The following is a 23562-nucleotide window of genomic DNA, read 5'->3' as shown; positions in this document are numbered from 1 at the left end:
CAAATCAATCTCAGGGTGAGAGAAAAGTCAAAGCCTTTACTGTCAAAGAGCAGAGCCGTCTTGTGCTCCCATTTATGATTATGTGTTAGTCACCAAACAAATTCCCCAAATGCTTTACAGCCTGGCATCCACTACTAGACCCAAAGTAACACCCTAGTCAATAACACCCTCCCTACACAGGGCTCCAGTCACAACACCCATGGCGGTTCAGTCACAAAGCTCCCTACACCAGCACACAAAGTGAAATACAAGATCACGCCGTCACAACCGCATGCCCACTACAGGGACACAGTCACAGGTGACCCATAGCCCCCCCCCCAGTGTTATACATGGTCACACATTAACAACCATAACACAGGGTCTCAGTGTTATGACAAGCTAATCCACACCCGCACACAAGGTATCACACACATTCACAAATGCATATATACACGTCACTGGGCAGTCACAAATTTCACCACCGCTTCTCCTCAGCCCCTTCTGCCCCAACAGACTTAATACTTAGTCTCCGTCCCGACGGCGGTACCTGGGCTTTTTTTCAACCTCCGTCTCCTCTCAGTCGTGTTAGCGGCGGTGACCAGAGACAGAGAGACCGCGGCTCGCGACTGAACACAGCTCAGCTCAAAGCGCCCGCTTCGCTGTGGGAGAGGAGCGTCGGGCGCGATGCCTCCTGGGAAATGTAGTTAAGCTCCGCATTCACGATGCAGAAGATGGCGCCCGGCGTGAGCCTCGCCAGAGACCTCCATCCTCGCCCACCCTGAGACAGAACTGCGCCCCGAAATGTTTCGGCTCTCCATCGGTAGGGAGCCTTATACCCTGGCTCCTACTAAGGAGTAATCCCGGCGTGCTTGAACTGAGTTTATTATAACCCAAGGCACACCACTGCCCTCTCCCAAAGGTAGAGTTAACACAGGTAGAGTATTAAACGGAGTCGTGAGACTCGGTGTACTTACACTCCTCCCCCTACCAGGCCGACAGTCCCACAAACTCTGGCGCAGTTAAGAAAACGCTAAAAGCGGACTCGAACTACTGAAAATTATGGGAAATGTAGTCCGCAGTCAGAAAAGTGGGAGACCTGCCAATATCAACAGATTCGGTCCAGTACTGAGCCCGGCTTGGCAGAGCCCAGGAGACCTCTGGGAGAGCCAGCCAGCCCACGGAGTGCGCAGGCGCAGACTTTCTGGCTCGCCATAGTCGTCTTTGTTTGCCGGTGAGTGTGGTTTCTGCCTTGCAAGGCGCAGATCTGGGCGTGGGACCTGGGTTTCTGGGCTCCGGATCCGGTCAGGGAGGCTGCAGGGGAGGATTCTTAGAGCCTGCGACAGGGCTGGGGAGGCTGAAGGGGAAGAATCGCTTTCTGTGACGTGGAGTGTTCAAAGCCTGTGTGGATGGGGGCAGGGGTAAAAGAGGAAACGGGCGGGTTCGCGGGCGGGTTCGCGGGTGGGCGACGGACGGTGTGAGAGGGGTGTTAGGAGGTCCAACTTGGGTGAGAATTGTATGGTTCCAAGTTTGTGAGGATGGATGGCATTGTGAGCTTTGAGGGGTAGTAACCTCAACCTCACTTTTCTCGTTTCCAAAATAATGATAATAAAGATGCATCTTTGTGGAGTATCCGTTTTTCTGAAAGGAAAATGGCTAAGACATCCAGAGATAATTTTTATTTTATTTTTTTTCAGAGATAATTTTTAAAACGAATTTTATATAAAGGCAGAGTCATTGTAGAATAGAAAACAAAATCAGGATTAACCATTTTTTAGATGTATTTCCGAAAAACTTGTTTTTGGACATCTAGGACACCCCCCCCCCCGCCCTACCCCCGGTGTACTGACTTTTCTTAATTCTTTGGAGGAACTTTGGTGAGGCAGCTTTGAGAGGCCCTGGACTAAGGAGGAGCTTTAAGAGCTAGTCTCCACTACTGTAGACAGCACAGAATTGTGAAAGATGCCCTGTCTTTGGTGCAGAGATATCAAGTAACAGATTTAAGATTCCCTTGTTTCTGAGTGACGTGGCAGTGACTCGTAATTTGACCAGATTTTCCCCAGACCAAATGGCCTTTGTAAATGTAGGGAAACAAATTTTCTTCTATCTATATTTATTGACGCATGCTTCCAGTATTCTATCACACCAAACATTTTTCAATAAAATGAAAAGGTACCACGGTACAAAAATTCATATATGCAAATAATAGCTTTGATATATACAAAAAGTATCAGTAATAGTTATGAAGATGGTACTTTATTTATAATAGCGAAAAATCAGACAAGACACCTAGGGATAAACAAGAAATGTATAAAGTCTATATGAAAATTATTCTTGGGATCCCTGGGTGGCGCAGCGGTTTGGCGCCTGCCTTTGGCCCAGGGCGCGATCCTGGAGACCCGGGATCGAATCCCACATCGGGCTCTCGGTGCATGGAGCCTGCTTCTCCCTCTGCCTGTGTCTTTGCCTCTCTCTCTCTATCTGTGTGTGACTATCATAAATAAAAAATAAAATAAAATAAATAAAAATTTAAAAAAAAATTATTCTTCAGTGTTAGGGCAGCCCGGGTGGCTCAGCGGTTTAGCGCTGCCTTCAGCCTGGGGTGTGATCCTGGAGACCCAGGATCGAGTCTCACGTCAGGCTCCCTGCATGGAGCCTGCTTCTCCCTCTGCCCGTGTCTCTGCGCCTCTCTGTCTCTCATGAATAAATTAAAAAAAAAAAAAAACCTTTTAAAAAAATGATTCTTCAATGTTAACAAAAGACCAAAAGAAAACTTGAACAAATGTAAATATACGTCATATCTTAAGTGGGAATAAGAATGTATATTCGAAGGTACATAAAGAAGCTTTTGAAGTTTACACAGAAAATAAAGGTTGTCAGAGAAGGGAGATGCAATAGCTAGGGCAGGGGTAAGAATCACAGTTTTGCTTGTTTTGTTTTTTTCCATTTTTAACTAGGATGGAAGAATTAGATTTCTATGTTCACTCCATTATTTTTCAGATATTTATCACTTTCTCTCACTTTTTTTACGATTTTATTTGACAGAAAGTGACCACACACAAGCACAAGTGGGGGGAGGGGTAGAGGGAGAAGGAGAAGCAGAATCTCCACTGACCAGGGTACCTGATGCTGGGCTTGATCCCAGGACTTTATAACCTGAGCCAAAGGCAGATTCTTCACCAACTTGGCCATCCAGGTGCCCCTCGCTGCCTCATTTGAATGTTTACTTGACTTCCATTATATTACTGTCATTTGTATAATTCCAATCAACACCAAGGAATAACCACCCCGCCTCCAAAAAAAAAGCTCCACTAGTAATTTATGTTTCTGTTTGTCCCTTAACTACTACTATTCCTAAGTTTCTCACCTTGATCATATATATATATATATATATATATATATATTTTTTTTTTACCTCTAAGAACAAAATTTGACTGCTATAGCTTCACCAACAGGTAACTAACAAATGTCCATTCCTATTTGAGACATGTCCTGAACTACTTATTTATATATCCGATTGCCTAATGGACAGCTCCACCTTGAGGTTGCTCAGGAACTTCAAACTCTATGCACAAAATGTTATTACTGATAACTCCTGCCTCTTGTGGTTTGCCTTCATCCGTTTCCACTTTGTACTACCTGTTTTGTCAGTTCATAACACTGTCTAGCCAGATTCGAAGCCTCTTATAACTGACCAAGGGAAGAGCTTTTGAGTTTGACTCTTATCTGTCACACCCCATTACAAATTGGGAGGGCCAGATTTCTTAGTTACACATAATAAATGATAAATATGTATATTTGTTGAATCAATGAATGACAATAAAATTATAGGGTACTTACAATGCTTAATTTCTCCTAGAGTAACATAACCTAGGTAAAATACTAAGCTGCTAAAAAATTTTAAGAACTCTAACCATGAAAAATACATGGAACAACATCCTTTACATTTTATCCATATCATTTAAAGTTGGTGACTTCAGATTTATAAGAAAAATGATTTTATGGGGGAAAATGATATTCAAAACTGTGACTGTTCAATCAGGAGCAAGGCCACAGGTGACACTTCCTCAGAGGTACCAGTTCAGGTTGTGAATCTGTAGAACTCTGACAGCTTGGTCTCATGTAATTTCTCTGTATCACCTAAATTCTGAAAAGAATATTTCCCATTTCTGAAATGTATGGACCTTTAAATGGCATAATGGGTTTGGCCTGGGATGCAAAATATAAATACTTTTTTTTTCCATGTGATCACATGTATGCATGTGCTCCAGCTTCTAAGCCAAAGGGTCATCATTACTTTGTTCTTTTTTCACAGGCCAGCTTCCTTGTGCATCTACAGGAACTGCACTTGCCTTATCCTTCAAAACCTCCAAGAGTCCTGTGGCTTCAACCTGAATTATAGGATGCTGCTTTGACCCTCAACAGTAATGTCCAAATCCTGTGTCACTATTTAGAAGTGTAAGGGTACCGGTTTAAACAAGAAGAGCAATGGAGAGAGAACTGTAAAGGAGGTGCTCTTCAGGTGAGCAAGAAAGAACCTAGCAGGTATCAGTGGGATAAGGGCTTGTTACAATTACTCAACCTGCAACCTCTGGAAAAAAAAATTTTTTTTGGAGATTTTATTTATTCATGAGAGACACAGAGAGAGAGGGAAGCAGAGGAACAGGCAGAGGGAGAAGCAGGCTCCATGCAGGGAGCCTGATGTGGGACTCGATCCCGGGTCTTCAGGATCATGCCCTGGGCTAAAGGCGGCACTAAACTGTTCGGCCGCCGGGGCTGCCCTCTGAAAAATTTTTTGAGGCCGTTTTCTTACCAGCCCTTTTCTTTTGGAGTAACAGTTGCTGGAAATTCTATAGATACTTAAATAGCATTTCCAGATAACTCTTGCTTGATCAGTGCTGGTTTTTTTCTCAGATTCTGGGTGTCTGGTTGTCCTTCCAACCTCTATTCTGGATGCCAGCCTCTTCATTTGCAGCCTCAGTTTGATAAATTTTACAACCTACATGTTGTGTTCTCCCTTTCACTAACATTCTCCATTTTTCACTTTCCCCTAGTTGTTATCTTGCCAAGGATTACAAAATCTGTAATCTTTCAAATCTTAGCATATAGATTTTTTTCTTTAAAATTGAATTTTCTAGGGGCGCCTGGGTAGCTCAGTCAGTTAAGCATCCAACTCATGATTTCAGCTCAGGTCATGATCTCAGGGTCATGGGACTGGACCCACATTGTACTCCATACTGGGCATGAAGCCTGCTTGGCTCTCCCTCTGCCCCTCCCATCCCCCGATTGTACTCTTTATCTCTCTTAAAAATTTTCTTTCATATAAAATTTAACTTTCTCTCATTTCTCCCCACTTCCATCGTTATATGTCTCAGAGTTGAGTTTTACCCCTTTATCCTCATTTCTTATTTTCTTCCTACCTCAAACTATCATAGCACAACATTTCTCTCCCCTCTTGTTTTTTAACAATATGGCTGGCTTGGAAATTAGTCCTGATTTCCTACATGTTCACCTCTCTGTTACTTTTAAAAAGAAATAATACTACTTTTTTAAAAATCCAGTACACATACTTAATAGAAAAGTAAAACAATGGGCAGCCCGGGTGGCTCAGTGGTTTAGCACCACCTTCAGTGCAGGGCGTGATCCTGGAGATCCAGGATCGAGTTCCACGTCAGGCTCCCTGCATGAAGCCTGCTTCTCCCTCTGCCTGTGTCTCTCCCGTTCTCTCTCTCTGTGTCTCTCATTAATGAATAAATAAAATCTTTTAAAAAAAAAGAAAAGTAAAACAATGCGTATGTCTTCTAAATCCTGGCCCTCACTTCTCCATATCTGTTCCCCAGAAGCAGTCACTAGTAACTGTGTATTCTTCTAAATCTTTATAGGGTATACAAGGAGGCTTTCAAACAGAACAGTGACATGATTTGACTGTGACAAGAATACACAGCTGTTGCTGTGTTGAGAGGGGCTATAAAGTGGCAAAGGCAAAAGTAGGAAGAACACTGGGGAGCCTGTTAAATGATCTAGGCAAGACATGATGTGGCTTACGCCTTGAGGATTATGAGAAATGGCCCGATGTTGACAGTGTTTTGAAATTAAAGCTAACAGGATGTGGAGATGTAGCAGGTGTATGATCTAAGAGACAGTTGTTCAAGGCTTGAGGAATTGTGAAAATGAGGTGGCTATTTAACAAGATGAGAAGAATTTGGGAGGAATTCATTTGGGAGAACAAGAGTTTGGGGCAGGGAAGATTAGACCCTATTAGACATCCAAGTATAGATTTTGAGTAGCAAGTGGATATGTGAATCAGTTGGGGAAAGAGGTCCAGGCTAGTGATTAAATATTTTCAAAATATGGGATGGCTAGGTGGCTCAGTGGTTCAGCTCAGGGCGTGATCCCAGGGTCCTGGGATCGAGTCTTGCATTGGGCTCCCACTAGGGAGCCTGCTTCTCCCTCTGCCTAGGTCTCTGCTTCTCTCTGTGTGTCTCTCATGAATAAATAAATAAGATCTTTAAAAAAATATTTTCAAAATATTAATATCAGAGTGCACAAATGTCAAGGAAGCTCTTAACTATATTCTGTGGAAATAGTGACCTGTTAGAACAGGGCTTAGCAAACTAAAACCTACTATGTGTTTTTATGAAGAGTTACTGAAACATGGCCACATTTAGTACATCTTGTCCATTCATTCTCTTATTGTTTGTGACTACTTTCTTTCTACAATGCCTGAGTTGAGTAGGCATCTGCAGATACATAATGTTGTAAAGCATGAGACAGAACTAAAAAGTTTATCATGGTAAAGCTAAGTGATTATAATAAACCCTAAAATGTACTGCTTTAAGGAATATAGGAATTGATTTCTTGGTCACATACCAGTAATGTATTGAATAGTGAATAGTGTATTGATTTGTATGGTTGCTTTGGTCTTTGTGGTCCTTTAAGCTTCCAGATTTCTTCCAGATTGTCTGTTTATCATTCAGTTGTGGTTGAAACTGGATCCAGCCTGGCAGAGGAGAGAGAAATCACCACTGTAGGGCAAGAGGTCAATAAACTTTTTCTGTAAAGGTCCCAATAATAAATATATAAGGCTTTATAGACCATAGGATCTCTGCTGCAACTCCTCAGGTCAGGCATTATAGCACAAAAGTAGTTTGCTTCACATTAGACTATCTTGATTTCTATTTTGAAAATATTTTTTAAATCACAAGGTAAATGCTATTGAAGAACCATTTTGCCTGATTTTCAGATGGTGTTGCCTAGTTCTGTTTAGAATTTTATAGTATGAGGGGCACCTGGGTGGCTCAGTCAATTAAGCATCTCTTGATTTTGACTCAGCTCATGATCTCATGGCAGTAAGTTTGAACCCTGTGTTGGTGGGCTCCACAATCAGTGAAGAGTCTGCTTGAGATTCTCTTTCCTCCTCCCCCCTCCTCTCTCTCTCCCTCACTCTCTCCCTGTCTCACTCTCTAAAATCAATAAACCTTTCAAAAAAATTTTACACTATGAAAAATTCAATTCTGATAAATAACGTATGAAGTATGTTGATGTCATACCTATAAAACTACAAGGAATTTTAGTTACCAAGGAGATGTCATTTCTGTTTTTTTTTACTAGTAATATAATGGGCTAATCCTTTTTTTTTTAATTTTATAAATTAATTTTTATTGGTGTTCAATTTACCAACATACAGAATAACACCCAGTGCTCATCCCGTCAAGTGTACCCCTCAGTGCCCGTCACCCATTCACCCCCACCCCCCGCCCTCCTCCCCCTCCACCACCCCTAGTTCATTTCCCAGAGTTAGAAGTCTTTATGTTCTGTCTCCCTTTCTGATATTCCTCACACATTTCTTCTCCCTTCCCTTATATTCCCTTTCACTATTATTCATATTCCCCAAATGAATGAGAACATACACTGTTTGTCCTTCTCCGGTTACTGTGGCCAAGTTCAAAAAGGGTGTTGCCTGAGTTCTCCTCTGGGATTTTGATGGAATCTTGTCTCACATTTAGATCTTTCATCTATTTTGAGTTTATCTTTGTGTATGGTGCAAGAGAGTGGTCCAGTTTCATTCTTCTGCATGTGGATGTCCAATTTTCCCAGCACCATTTATTGAAGAGAGTGTCTTTCTTCCAGTGGATCGTCTTTCCTCCTTTATCGTATATTAGTTGACCATAAAGTTCAGGGTCCACTTCTGGGTTCTCTGTTCTGTTCCATTGATCTATATGTCTGTTTTTGTGCCAGTACCACACTGTCTTGATGAACACAGCTTTGTAGTACAACCTGAAATATGGCATTGTGATGCCCCCAGATATGGTTTTCTTTTTTAAAATTCCCCTGGCTGTTTGGGGTCTTTTCTGATTCCACACAAATCTTAAAATAATTTGTTCTAAGTCTCTGAAGAAAGTCCGTGGTATTTTGATAGGGATTGCATTAAACGTGTAAATTGCCCTGGGTAACATTGACATTTTCACAATATTAATTCTGCCAATCCATGAGCATGGAATATTTTTCCATCTCTTTGTGTCTTCCTCAATTTCTTTCAGAAGTGTTCTATAGTTTTTAGGGTATATTTTGAGAACCATTTGAATGGTAAATGGTTCTCCAACCTTTTATTTTCAGGTTGTAGGTGTCCTTCTGTCTAAAATGAGTCTCTTGTAGACAGCAAATAGATGGGTCCTGCTTTTTTATCCAGTCTGAAACCCTGTGCCTTTTGATGGGGTCATTAAGCCCATTCACGTTCAGAGTTACTATTGACAGATATGAGTTTAGTGTCCTCATATCTATTTAGTCCTTGTTTTTGTGGATTGTTCCACTGAACTTCTTCTTAAAGGGGAGCTTTAAGAGTCCCCCTTAAAATTTCTTGCAGAGCTGGTTTGGAGGTCACATATTCTTTCAGTTCCTGCCTGTCTTGGAAGCTCTTTATCTCTCCTTCCATTTTGAATGAGAGCCTTGCTGGATAAAGTATTCTTGGTTGCATGTTCTTCTCATTTAGGACCCTGAATATATCCTGCCAGCCCTTTCTGGCCTGCCAGGTCTCTGTGGAGAGGTCTGCTGTTACCCTAATATTCCTCCCCATGAAAGTCAAGGACTTCTTGTCTCTTGCTGCTTTAAGGATCTTCTCTTTATCTTTGGAATTTGCAAGCTTCACTATTAAATGTTGAGGTGTTGAACGGTTTTTATTGATTTTAGGGGGGGATCTCTCTATTTCCTGGATCTGAATGCCTGTTTCCCTTCCCAGATTGGGAAAGTTTTCAGCTAGGATTTGTTCAAATACATATTCTGGCCCTCTGGCCCTTTCGGCGCCCTCGGGAACCCCAATTAAACGTAGGTTTTTCTTCCTTAGACTGTCATTTATTTGCCTTAATCTGTCTTCATGGTCCCTTAATTGATTGTCTCTTTTTTCCTCAGTTTCCCTCTTTGCCATTAACTTGTCTTCTATGTCACTCACTCGTTCTTCCACCTCGTTAACCCTCGTCGTTAGGACTTCTAGTTTGGATTGCATCTCATTCAATTGATTTTTAATTTCTGCCTGATTGGATCTAAATTCTGCAGTCAGGAAGTCTCGTGAGTCTTTAATGCTTTTTTCTAGAGCCACCAGTAGCTGTAGAATAGTGCTTCTGAATTGGCTTTCTGACATTGAAGTGTAATCCAGATTTTGTAACTCTGTGGGAGAGAGGGCTGTTTCTGATTCTTTCTTTTGAGGTGAGGTTTTCCTTCTAGTCATTTTGCTCAGTGCAGAGTGGCCAAAAACAAGTTGTATTGGAACACGGGGGAGTATCACTGGTCCGTCCAGCTGGTCTTCTGGGGGAGGGGCCTGCTGTGCTGATTCTCAGGTGTTAGCACTTGGGGGAGCTGCTCTGCCCCTGCCTGCTGCCGGGCTCAGCGGGGGTTGTTTACCCCGTGGGGCTATAATGGGCTAATCCTGATCTGTTCTCCATCATGCTTTTGCAAATGTAATAAATTTAAGAATTGGAAATCTTTAAATAAATGCTATTACTGTAATTTGTATAAGTTTTATAAAATCCACATGTTGAGCCATCTATGCCTTGGGCTTTAGGGTAATAAAATAGTTTAACAATTATCTATATTTTTTTTCATGTCTACTTGTCGGTTTAGGATTTCCGTGTTTTCTGGTCTCAGTTTTCTTTTTTTCCCCCAAGATTTTTTATTTATTTGAGAGACAGAGGGAGAAGCAGACTTCCCACTGAGCAGGGAGCCCAATGCAAGGCTTGATCCCAGAACTCTGAGACCATGACCTGAGCCAAAGGCAGACTCTTAACTAGCTTAGCTACCCAAGCACCCCTGGTCTCAGTATTCATATTTGGTTTTCAATTTTATTTGCATAGAGTTGAGCAAATAATCTATAGTCCTTTTCTATTTATGATTATTTCCAAATAATCATTTTTTATTTTTGTAATTTTGCTCTTATTTCTCTTTACTTTTTCCCTAAGAATCAACTTATGAATTTATTATTACTTCTGTTTTGCCACTTGTAATAATTAATTTTTCTTTTTTTTTTTTAAGATTTACTTTTTTTTTCATGAGAGACACAGAGAGAGAGGCACAGACACAAGCAGAGGGAGAAGCAGGCTCCCTGCAGGGAACCCCATATGGGACTTGATCCTTAATTCCCGGACCACACCCTGCACCGAAGGCTGATGCTCAACCACGGAGCCACCCAGGTGTCCCCAGTAATTAATTTTCTTATCTTTAATAATTTTTATTTTTGTTTTTATTATTTACTTTTTTAGAGAGAGAGAGAGAAAGAGAGCATGTGGTGGGGAGGGGCAGAAGGAGAGGGAGAGAATCCCAAGCAGGCTCCTTGCTGGGCACAGAGCCCAATCCAAGGCTCAATCTCATAGCCCAAAGATCATATACTAGGCTGAAATCAAGAGTCAGACACTTAACTGAGCCTCCTAGGGGCCCCAATTTTTCTGTTTTTCTTATATTTACTTACTGTAATTTCTTAGTTTGAATGCTTAGTTTATTATGTTATTTCTTTTTAAAGTAGTGTAAACATTTATATTAAAAGCTATCCAGGGGATGCCTGGGTGGCTCAGTGGTTGAGCATCTGTTTGCCTTTGGCTCAGGGTATGGTCCCGAGGTCCCGGGATCGAGTCCCACATCAGGCTCCCTGCATAGAGCCTGCTTTTCCTCCCACTGCCTATGTCTCTGCCTCTCTCTCTCTCTCTGTGTGTCTCTCATGTATAAATAAATAAAATCTTAAAAAAAAATAAAACCTATCCAGGCATTTTTCAAATGTGTTCTGTGGGATCTGATATATACTTTTTCTGAATTTTTCTGAATATTCTGCAATTTAATTTTCTCTTTAATATTTTTGTTGAAGCCAGTACATTTTGAAATTTAAAGCAACAAATTCTGTTTTTCTGTTGTAATTTTTTTTTAGATAAAGTATTTTATCTGGGATCCCTGGGTGGCGCAGCGGTTTGGCGCCTGCCTTTGGCCCAGGGCGTGATCCTGGAGACCCGGGATCGAATCCCACGTCGGGCTCCCGGTGCATGGAGCCTGCTTCTCCCTCTGCCTGTGTCTCTGCCTCTCTCTCTCTCTCTGTGACTATCATAAATAAATAAAAATTAAAAAAAAAAAAGGAATGATGTATATCTTATACATTAGTATGTTTTTAGTCTCCCTCATCTCTCTACCACACAGTTGGTGATTACAATAATTATTCCAGTTTTAAATAGGATTGGCTGTACCTTTCTTACCTCCCCCCTTCATATATACGGAATTATTTGTGTCTTTGAATTTGATTGTGCAGTGACCCATCTGTCAAAGATCTATCCATTGTTAATCCTTGAGCTTCATTTTTAATAAAATGTCTCATCACTTTTAGCCCAGTTTCTCTAATCATTCTACTCCTATACCATATTATAGCTTCCAGAGCAACTTGGTCCTAGGTATGCACTCTCTTATATTTCTGTTTTTCACTTCATGTTTAGGACATACATTGAAGCTCATTGAGAGAAAGGCCAGTATTTTATCCTTCGTATCTGCAGTCTTGAGCATAATGTACAAGATGATTATTAAATAATTAGTGATTGTTGTAGACCTTCAGGTGTGTATTTACATTTTCAGCTTTATTAAGGTATATTTTACATTAAATAAAGTCACCCCCTTTAAATATATTATTTGATAAATTTGGTATTTGTATAGTCATAAAACCTAAACCAAAACAAACATACAGAATAGATTCATCAACAGTTCTGCCCTTTTGCAGTTGAACCATACCCCTCCCCCATCCCTGGTGATAACTAATTGACTTTATGTTATTATAGCTTGCTCTTTCTAGAATTTCATATAAATGTGATCATATACTGTATAATCTTTAGCATTAATTTCTTTGACTTAGTTTTACATTTTTTGAATTCATATTATGTATGTTATTTCATACATTTTTATTGATTATTATCATATATAATTTGTCTTTTCACCAGTCAGTAGACATTTAGATTATTTCTATTTTGGGCTATTTTGAATAATGCTATTATGAACATTCATATACAAAGTCTTTGTGTGAACATACTCATTTTTCTTGAATAAATGCCTAGGAGTGGGGTTGCTGCATAGATAAGTGTATATTTAACTTTATAAAATACTCTGATTGTGTTCCAAAGTAGTTAAACCACTTCTCATTCCCACCTACTGTTCCCATTGAGAGTTATACTTGCTTCATATTCTCATACTTGGATTGAAAGTTGCTTTACCTTTAGCCATTTTAGTGGATGTGTAATGTATCTCATTAGGGTTTTATTTTATTTTATTTTATTTTATTTTTAAAGATTTTATTTATTTATTCATGAGATACACAGAGAGAAAGAGAGACATAGGCAGAGGGAGGAGAAGCAGGCTCCATGCAGGGAGCCTGATGTGGGACTTGATCCCGGGACTCCAGGATCACATCCTGGGCCAAAGGCAGGCACCAAACCGCTGAGCCACCCAGGGATCCCCTCATTAGGGTTTTAATATGCATTTCTGATCACTAGTTAAAATGAACATCTAATGTACTTATTGGCCATTCACATATCTGATTTTGTGAAATGTCTATTCTAGTCTTTTACCCATTCTAAAAACTAGATGGTTTATCTTTTTTAGTTTTAGGAATTCAATATATTTTGGATATGAGCCTTTTATCAGTTTCTACCAGTTTGACTTTTCTTTTTGTTAACTGTGTTTTTGAAGGGCATTCATTTTTAATTTTGGTGAAGTCTACCATTTTCTCTTTTTATATTAATAGTTTTAATACTTATGTTAAGGCTTTTTATTCATTTTGAGTGAATTTTTGCATATGGCATGCAGTGAAGATAGAGGGCTTTTGTTTTCTAATTATGTATTATAGCATTGATATGGGTGAGAGCATATTACTAGAGTCAGTTCTTGCATAAGGAAATGAGGAGGGGCACCTGGCTGGCTCAGTTGGTAGGCCATATGACTTTGATCTTGGGATTGTAAATTTGAGGCCCATGTTGGGTGTAGATATTACTTAAAAAATAAAGTCTTTTTTTTTTTTTTTTAAGGAAAGAAAATGAGGATAAAATTTTGAGAGGGACAGGACAGATCACATAGGAGACTTCTAGTTAGTGACTAGAAAACAATTATAAAAGAAAGAATTCAGAAGGGGGACAAGAAAAGAGCTCTTCACAAAAGAGAGCTTCGGTACCAGTTATTTCAGACATAATAAAAGGGAAACATGAAAACTGAAGTTGATGGCAATGACAGTTTCTATATTTAGAAATGATAGTATCATAATCAAAACACTGCAGTAAATCAAATTTCAAAGCAAGAATGGCTGTTTTCTAGCCTTTGTTTCACTAAATGTGTACTTTGCCGTTTAGCCATGTAAAATTCAACTGCAATCAGATAAAGAGACCATCTATAGATACTATACAATTCTAGATCAGTTAGAGTTGAGAGGCCCAAATCAAGTACATCTCTGAGAATATAACAAATAGGGGCTTTTATGTATTTATTTTAAAGATTTATTTATTTATTCATTCATTCATGAGAGGCAGAGACATAGGCAGAGGGAGAAGCAGACTGCCTGCAGGGAGCCTGATGTGGGACTCAATCCCAGGACCCTGGGATGACGTCCTGAGCCAAAGGCAGACACTCAACCACTGAGCCACCCAGGCATCCCAAGTAGGGCTTTTAAAAGTGAAATAGGGGATGCCTGGCTGGCTCAGTTGGAGGAATGTGTGACTCTTGATCTTGGAGTTGTAAGTTTGAGCCCCACATGGGATGTAAATATCACTTAAAAAACTATTTTTTTAAAAAAGTGGAATACTATTAGCCCAGTTCCTATTCCTATAGGCAACCACTTTCAACTCATTTAACTGAGTCTATTGGTGTTTATTCCCACATTTTATACAGCTATTTTATCTACTTTTGATTTAAACATTTTAAGATAGTATCAGCTTAGGAGCACTTGGCTGGCTTAATTGATAGAGCATGCAAATCTTAATCTCAGGGTTGTAAATTCAAGCCCCACATTGGATATAAAGATTATTTAAAAATAAAATCTTTGGGGATCCCTGGGTGGCGCAGCGGTTTGGCGCCTGCCTTTGGCCCAGGGTGCGATCCTGGAGACCCGGGATCGAGTCCCACGTCGGGCTCCCGGTGCGTCGGGCTCACGGGAGCACGGGCTCCCTCCCCTGCTTCTCCCTCTGCCTGTGTCTCTGCCTCTCTGCCTCTCTCTCTCTCTGTGACTATCATAAATAAATAAATATAAATAAATAAATAAATAAATAAATAAATAAATAAATAAATAAATAAATAAATAAATAAGGAAAAAAAGTAAAATCTTCTAGGGACACCTAGGTGGCGCAGTTGGTTAAGCATCTAACTCTTGGTTTCACTTCAGGTCTGATCTCAGGGTCCTCTTCAGTGGAATCTGCTTAACATTCTCTTCTCTCTCTGCCCTTCCCCCTTCTCTCTCTCTCTCAAACAAAATCTTTTAAAATATGTAATTTATGGGCAGCCCGGGTGGCTCAGCAGTTTAGTGCCACCTTCAGCCCAGGGCTGAAGATTCTGGAGACCCGGGATCGAGTCCCACGTCAGGCTCCCTGCATGGAGCCTGCTTCTCCCTCTGCCTGTGTCTCAGCCTATCTCTGTCTCTGTGTCTCTCATGAATAAATCAGATCTTTAAAAATAATAATAATAGGGGATCCCTGGGTGGCTCAGTGGTTATGGCCTGCCTTTGGCCCAGGGCGCAATCCTGGAGTCCCGGGATCGAGTCCCACGTCAGGCTCCCTGCATGGAGCCTGCTTCTCCCTCTGCCTGTGTCTCTACCTCTCTCTCTCTCTATCATGAATAAATAAATAAAATCTTTAAATAAAAAATAAAAAATATGTAATTTATATAATCAGCTTGTTAACATGAAAGATGGAATTGAGATAATTTCCTGCATTCATTTTCCTTTGTGTTTTCTCTGGAACTCCTTTAAGAAATGTTGAATCTCCTGGATGCCTCCACTAACCCACTAATTTTCCAATCATCATTTCTTTCTCCCTTCCTTTTTTTTATTCTGGGAGGTTTCCTGGACCTTTCTCTCCCAAGCTGTTGAATTTTTGAGGTAAACATCATATTGTTTATTTGCAAAAGCACTTTTTATAGAACCCTGTTAATATTTAAGTGTTATACAAGCTCTTAGCTTTCTGTAGTACTAATTATAGTATTGTATGTATGTGTTCTTTTGTTCCTTTCCTTATTTTTTCCTACTTGTTTTGATCTTTCACCTTAGAGCTTTCATAAAATTTTTGTGATCTTTAGTGCTATATTAATATTTAACATTGAAGTACCAGAAATATTACTGTAGTAGGTATGCATGGTTGGAGCTTATAAAATGGTGGGCTTTGCTGTGCATCATTCAATCAGATATCTAGATATTTCTTTTTTTTTTTTTTTTTTTTTTTTTTTTTTTTTAAATTTTTATTTATGATAGTCACACACACACAGAGAGAGAGAGAGGCAGAGACACAGGCAGAGGGAGAAGCAGGCTCCATGCACCGGGAGCCCGACGTGGGATTCGATCCGGGGTCTCCAGGATCACGCCCTGGGCCAAAGGCAGGCGCTAAACCGCTGCGCCACCCAGGGATCCCTAGATATTTCTTTTATAGGACTCCAAATGTTAGTATCTATAAATGTTCTCATGGTCTTCTCATTTTTTTCAGAAAAGAACCCTTCTGTTGTCTGACACCAGTAACCCCAGCATTTCTAACGAGCATCACTAGAAAGGGGTTAGGACCCTATTCTGCATAAGAACTTTTACTCATTACCTTGTTTTCAGTATTATAATCTTCTTTGCCTATCATCAGTAAATTTGGAGCCTCCTATTTATACTTTGGATAATAAATTCCTATTTCCTTCCAGTTAAGATCGGGTACATCGGCTGCTTTTTTTTTTTTTTTAAAGATTGATTGATTGATTTATGATAGACATAGAGAGAGAGAGAGGCAGAGACACAGGAGGAGGGAGAAGCAGGCTCCATGCCGGGAGCCCGACACGGGACTCGATCCCGGGACTCCAGGATCACGCCCTGGGCCAAAGGCAGGCACTAAACCGCTGAGCCACCCAGGGATCCCCCCCGGCTGCTGCTTTTATAATCATTTTTTATAAGTCTCACCTTCCATTCTCACCTAGTCTATCCAGTTATAGAGCCTTTGTGTTGACAAATTACCTTGTTTCTAGGTGGCACCGTCTTCTGTGGGCTTTTAAGTCATTCGATTCTGCTGTTAATTTATAATTCTTTATTTTCTGTCCTTCCAAAATTTCCTAAAACATCTCATCCACTGGTGTCTCTCCAGCCTCTTAATGCTTATGAGTATATGCCCTTCATCCTCTTAATGTCATTTTAATGGACTTTCAGAAAGATAGAGATTATCTTATTTAATCACATATCCTCTTTAATAATTCTTCTATTCATATTATTTTTTTCCTTTCACCCAAGGCTCTCCCAGTTTTATGTGTCTGTCCTTTCATCCTGTTTGTCATGGGGTTTTTATGTTTTATTTTACTTATTTATAAAGTGTACAAAGTTACATTAAAAGCTGTTTAAGGGACACCTGAAAAAAATAAATTTAAAACATTTTAAAAGGGGGGGGTGCATCTGAATGGCTCAGTCAGTTAAGTGTCCAACTCTTGATCTAGCTCAGGTCTTGATCTCAGGGTTGTGAATTGAGCCCCACATAAAAAAGCAGTTTAAGCTACATGCAACTGTAAATGTTACTTGTGTTTAAGCTTTCTTTTATACTGGTAAACTAGGTTTGAAATAAAGAGTCTGTTTTACAATATCACATTTCTGAAATTTCATTAATAACATTGGAAAAAATCACAAGTGTTAGTGGTATTGATGATGACAGCTACTTTACTGGATTTTTACTTCATGTGAGGCACTAAATATTTTAGTTATAGCTCTTTTCAATTATGATTTTTTTTGTATTCCCTTTTAGAAAAGGACTGGGAAATTTATAAATAGATAAAGACACAACATGGAAGACATGTGAGTTGAGTCTCATTCTTCTCCAGGAAAATACAGCTAAGAAAAAATTCAGAAAACCTGGGTAACAGAAAGTACTTCCTCTGAGCACAGACACTGTTTCTTTAAGACTATATGTATGGGACTTAAGGGAACTTTGAACATAATATAAACATATAAGAGAAGCTATCTAAGAAAGAACCATTAAGAATACAGTGATGTCATATAGTTAATCCCAGTCTGTAATTGTCTAATCTCAGGATAAGCAATGTGAAGTCTTTGAACATAAATTCAACTTCATTAGCTACCTGGGGATTAATTTTGGAGAGAAACCATATGAATCTGATGAATGTGGAAAATCTTTTGTCTATGTCACATGTCAAGAGTTACTGAGGAATTCTTGTTGGAAAAAATATCTGTGCATGATAAAAATGTTAGAAAGCCTTCAGCCTGAAGCAGATCTCCTTCAGCATGATCAAATTCATAGTAGAGAGAAACCTCATGAATGCGATGAATGTGGAAAAACCTTTAACCTGAAGCAAAACCTCATAGAACATAAGAAAATGCATACTGGAGAAAAGTCACATGAATGTACTGAATGTGGTAAAGTTTTCTCTCGAGTCTCATCCCTTACTCTACATTTGAGAAGTCATATGGGAAAGAAACCATATAAATGTAATAAATGTGGAAAAGCCTTCAGCCAGAAAAGAAACTTCCTTTCTCATCAGAAACATCATACTGGAGAGAAACTTTATGAATGTGGGAAAGCTTCTATTCAGATGCCAGGCCTCATTAAACACCAGAGAAATCATACTGGAAACAAACCCTATACATGTAAGGAATGTGGAAAAGCCTTCAATGGCAAATCATATCTCACTGAGCATGAGAAAATCCATACAGGAGAGAAACCATTTGAATGTAATCAATGTGGAAGGGCCTTCAGCCAGAAGCAATACCTCATTAAACATCAGAATATCCACAGTGGAAAGAAACCCTTTAAATGTAATGAATGTGGAAAAGCCTTTAGCCAGAAGGAAAACCTTATTATCCATCAAAGAATACATACCGGAGAGAAACCTTATGAATGCAAAGGGTGTGGGAAAGCTTTCATTCAGAAGTCAAGCCTCATTAGACACCAGAGAAGTCATACGGGAGAGAAGCCCTATATATGTAAAGAATGTGGGAAAGCCTTCAGTGGCAAATCAAATCTCACTGAGCATGAGAAAATTCATATTGGAGAGAAACCCTATAAATGTAATGAATGTGGAACAATCTTTAGGCAGAAGCAATACCTCATTAAACATCACAATATTCATACAGGAGAGAAACCCTATGAATGTAATAAATGTGGAAAAGCCTTCTCTAGAATCACATCACTCATTGTGCATGTGAGAATTCATACAGGTGATAAACCTTATGAATGTAAAATATGTGGGAAAGCCTTCTGTCAAAGCTCATCTCTTACTGTTCATATGAGAAGCCATACAGGTGAGAAGCCCTACGGTTGTAATGAATGTGGGAAAGCCTTCTCTCAGTTCTCAACTCTTGCTCTACATATGAGAATCCACACTGGAGAAAAACCTTATCAGTGTAGTGAATGTGGCAAAGCTTTTAGCCAGAAGTCACATCATATTAGACACCAGAGAATTCATACTCACTAAAACTCTATGAATGCCTTGAACTTAGCAAAACTTTCATCAGAACACACATTTAATGTTACACTGAAGATTTGTTTTATAATAAAGTGACATGAATGTGGGAAATACTTCACCAACAACTCAAAACTTAAATACTAACAATTTTAATAAGTATCTTAATATCATGAAAACTTAGGTACTCCCAGAACTCCCACAACAAACATTGTTAATGATGTACTGTTAGGAGCAATCTAATTGAAGTAAGGATCCAGTCATGAACACCAAGCAACATGGTTCTGGAAGGCCTACCTGATGCATTAAGAGGTATAAAGATTTGACATTAAGAGAACTGTCATTTTAAAAATGTTTTGCTACATATGTAATGAAAATTATTTGTTCTTGGTGCATTTGTAGAAATCAGAAATTGGAACAGAATATTATCTTCTGAAACATGCATGCCTTTATGGGGAATTGTTAACTGATAGAGGTGGTATCACCAGTTGGTAGGGAAATCATGGATGATTCAAAAAATGGTCTCAGGGTAACTGACTCTTCATGTGGAAAAATATTAGATCTCTGCTGTAGTAATACATTATTTATTATAAAATCCAAAAGTACTGAAGATTAGAATGCAAAAAGCAAAACTTAGTAATATAAGAATTTTATAGGAGAATGTTTTTAAAACCTTGGAGTAGGAGGGAATTTCTAAAATAGATTCCAGAATACTCACTCTTGAGTATACATGCATATCCCCACAAAACCGATACATATACCTAGGGAGTCATGTACTTCTGTGCTCATTGAAGCACGAATTATATTAGCAAAAAATTGGAAACAAATATCTGTTGCTTGTGAAATGGATAAATAAAATGTGATAAGAGCACACAGAATATTCTGAGTAAAGTATAACAGGTTTATATATATATATATATATATACACACACACACACACACACACACACACACACACACACACACATAGAAAGACCTGAAAAATCATGTAGAGTGAAAATGAAGGGATAAATATAATCGTAACTGAATTTGAATGAAATTAACACTAGCAAACACTAGTATTAAGCATTGATTATGAATAAATATTTTTATGTAAATCTAAAGAATGAATTGGAAGGATACACACTCAATTTCCAAAAGAGGTTGCCTCTAGAAAGAAAGGTAGTGGAAAAGAAATAGCTAAAAGATACTTCAGTTTTGTATCTATATAACTATGATTAAAAAGAAATAAAGACTCCAGATTACTATAACAAAATGATAGTTACGTCTGGGTTGTAGTAATGTGTTTTATTGTTTGTACTATTTCTGAAAATTAAAAAAGATAAAGATAGGACTAGGAAAGGTGTACATGGAGTACATGTAATATAGACTCACAGTCCAGATAGATGCTAATATTTTATAGGAAATATTTCTAAAATAATACCTTTACTATAAGTCATTTTTGAAAATTGGGATGGTAGCTTAAATTATTTAAATTTACTCTTGCATGTGACGTCACTAATCTGTGTGATCTCTTAGAAGTTATAGCATGATTGTGCAACAGGTTGGTTGGATTACATTCATTTAAAGATCATTTAATAATATATGCACAGACTTGATATTAAAAATTGGTTTCTACTGAAATATTTATTAGAAATCTTAAAAGTCCACATACTAGTGTTGGCATTAAGAATTTGATATTTTTAAAATGAGGAAACTAAGTTACTCTCAAACTTTTAAACATGCCACTAAGTAAAATGTCAATTCTCGTGTATCTCACCTTCAATTTTAACCTCAGACTTTTTTTTCTTTATCTGCCAGATACACTCAATCAGTACCCCCTGTTTGTTTCTTTGGGGAAAGTAGTGCTAAAAAAGATCTGAGACCTACACAATATTGTTTTATTTGAAGCAAATCTTTCTGAGGATTTTTGTTTACTCAGTCTCTTTCCACAACAACTTAACATAGAAAAAGTTGTTAGTGCTCTTTTTGAATAGTGATAAAAATGTATACACAACATTTAAACCTTAGGCATATTTCAAATATATCAATTTCTTTTAAATTCAAAATAATTAAATGCTAATAGAACTGTATCACTATACTACTTGTTAGAGGTTTTGAACATTGGTCTTGAGAGAAGATTATAAATGCCAGGGGTTGGTTTTCTGGGGTAATGTACCCAAATAACCTGTATATCTACATGAATCTAAATTATCCTTCATTTTCTTCCATTCCTCACTAAGCATTCCCCTCGTGTTCCTTGTTTCACCCTTGAGCTTGTGCAGTTTTGAAGTCACCAGAGCAACTGAAAACTCTTCATTTTTTTTTATTAAAAGATTTTATTTATTCATGAGAGATACAGAGAGAGAGGCAGAGACCACAGGCAGAGGGAGAAGCAGGCTCCATGCAGGGAGCCTGATGCAGGATTTGATCGTGAGACTCCAGGATCACGCCCTGGGCCGAAGGCAGGCGCTAAACTGCTGAGCCACCCAGAGATCCCAAAAACTCTTAATTCAAACTAAACTAGGAGGGATTACCTTTTGGTGCCAGTAGTTGGCTAGTGCCAAGGTACAACAACGATTAGGATAGTCACATAGAGTAAAATGAGTAATATCTGTGATACTGCACACTTCAAATTTACTCTGACATTCCCCCTTACTGATTCAACTTGTTGCTAGTTATTTGCCACCACAAAGAACACTACAATAAGCACTCTTAAAATTGGACCTTAAATATCAGATATGTTTATTTCTAGGGGATAGATTACTGGCAAGAGATTGTTAGATCAAAGGACATACGCTATTTTTTTATTTTAATAGATGCTATCAGTCATTTTCAAAAACAACTCTCCTCTAACACTGCAACAGATATATTACTTAAATTCATGTTGATGAGTATAACCACCTGCTCCTAGATTTGCTTCTTTGTAAATTTTTATAATGTTAGCTCATTTTCCTATAGGATTATTTATCTCTGTCAATTTTTAAGACCTCTTTAGACATTAAAGACATTAGGAATTTGTCTAATTTTTGTCTAATTTGTCTAATCACAAAAAAATGATTTTTCCATTAAAATACCCTAAATTTCTGTGTAACCAGATATGTATTAATTTTTTCTAAGCTTATGAATTGGTTAAGATATTTTAATCTTTCGATTGTATATTTCTTAGGTTTTCCTTGCAAGTTGTTTATTTGCTTTTTTCAATATGTAAATATCTGGTCTATCTAGAATTTAATTTTTAATGTCATATAAAAATGAGGATTCCTTGTTATTTTCTTCCATATGGGTTTCCAGTTATACAAGCACAATTTGTTAAAATAATCCATCTATTCAGCAGCTGGTCACATTGTTCTGACCAACTTGTGGTGTCCACCAACAGCAATCACAGATTTGAACCACCAATCAAAAAAACAAAACAGACTTTAACCCAGTTTATTATTAGCCTTGCCCTGACCAAAAAACCAAAAACACCTTCATAGTCCTGTGACTGCCCAAGTAAGCACAGTTTCCAGGGGAGACTCCAGGGGAGTCAAGGTCAGAATGGATGTGGTTTACCTAAGCATTGGGAAACATTAACATTCTCATCCAGGACATCTTATGGTAACTCAGTACTGCATCTGCGTGGTGTGATATACACACCCAGTTGTGAAACTGATACCCACTTAAGCACAGGGAAGCTGCTGCCTTGGTTTCCCAAGACTTATGATGCCTTAGTCACATAGACTATTGATGTCTACATGCCAATTCACAGCTTCCCCGCAACCTGCCTCAGTCCAGGTACAGGATCAACCCTAGCACCCATCACCCGACTCAAAACTAACCCGTCCCCCGGACGCCCTGTCCACAAACCCTCCCAGTGACCGATGTTCCGTGCACAACATCAAACATAACCCCCACCCCACCAAATCATTTACCCCCAGCCCCAACTCACATTCCAACAAACCCCCCCAGCACTAAAACAAACCAAACCCCATGTCCCCATCCAAGTAACAAAACATACACCCCCTACCCTCAAACATACAACACCAAACCCACCACACAAAAACACCTACACACTAACCACACAACAATCCACCCCATCAAACCCCTACTCACAACAATACAAAATCAGCAACCACCCCTTCCCCCTACCACCAATCATCCACCAAAACACAGATTCCACTAACACCCGAACCCAAAACAACCACACACCCATCCCCATATAACAATCCCCACCCCCCCATCAAAATCACAACACTAATTCCAATCCACCCCCAAACCCAAGCATACAAAATTCTCCCATCCCCAAACATCAAAACCGACATCCCCCACACCCACGTGATGCCATTGCAAATAAACACACTCTGCTCCCTTGTCTTACCGTCCGTAGTGCACCAGAACAAAGTACTTCGAATGCCATCCCTGCTTAACCTATTTTTTAAAAGTCTGTTAGTTGGGCGAATGAGAAAAATCCCTATTAGGAACTGTTGT

The 23562-nt window shown here is 39.0% G+C and overlaps 1 protein-coding gene and 1 long non-coding RNA gene across 3 annotated transcripts in view; one reads left to right on the top strand and one right to left on the bottom strand.

Annotated features, from left to right (window-relative positions):
• LOC129500368 (uncharacterized) overlaps nt 1-1019 on the bottom strand; it is a 65606-nt gene extending 64587 nt beyond the window's left edge. Inside the window, exon 1 of the long non-coding RNA XR_008662540.1 lies at nt 954-1019. This is a non-coding gene — a long non-coding RNA (uncharacterized LOC129500368). The remainder of the gene's footprint in view (nt 1-953) is intronic.
• Nucleotides 1-22872, top strand: part of ZNF260 (zinc finger protein 260) — a 112952-nt gene extending 90080 nt beyond the window's left edge. The window contains exons 1-3 of one of the 2 annotated variants that reach the window (XM_055310701.1): nt 1099-1210; nt 4292-4498; nt 17439-22872. In XM_055310701.1, the coding sequence (XP_055166676.1) occupies nt 17887-19125 (1239 nt within the window). In that variant the 5' untranslated portion in view covers nt 1099-1210; nt 4292-4498; nt 17439-17886 and the 3' untranslated portion in view covers nt 19126-22872. Of the gene's footprint in view, nt 1-1098; nt 1211-4291; nt 4499-17438 lie in introns of those variants that run through there. The other variant, XM_055310704.1, reaches the window with a different exon arrangement.
• The last annotated feature ends 690 nt before the right edge of the window (nt 22873-23562 follow it).

The sequence above is a fragment of the Nyctereutes procyonoides genome, unplaced genomic scaffold, assembly GCF_905146905.1.
Source record: "Nyctereutes procyonoides isolate TBG_1078 unplaced genomic scaffold, NYPRO_anot_genome, whole genome shotgun sequence".
Classification (NCBI taxonomy): Eukaryota; Metazoa; Chordata; class Mammalia; order Carnivora; family Canidae; genus Nyctereutes; species Nyctereutes procyonoides.
Note: the sequence above shows the minus strand (reverse complement) of the source record. Positions and strands in the feature narration are given on the sequence as shown.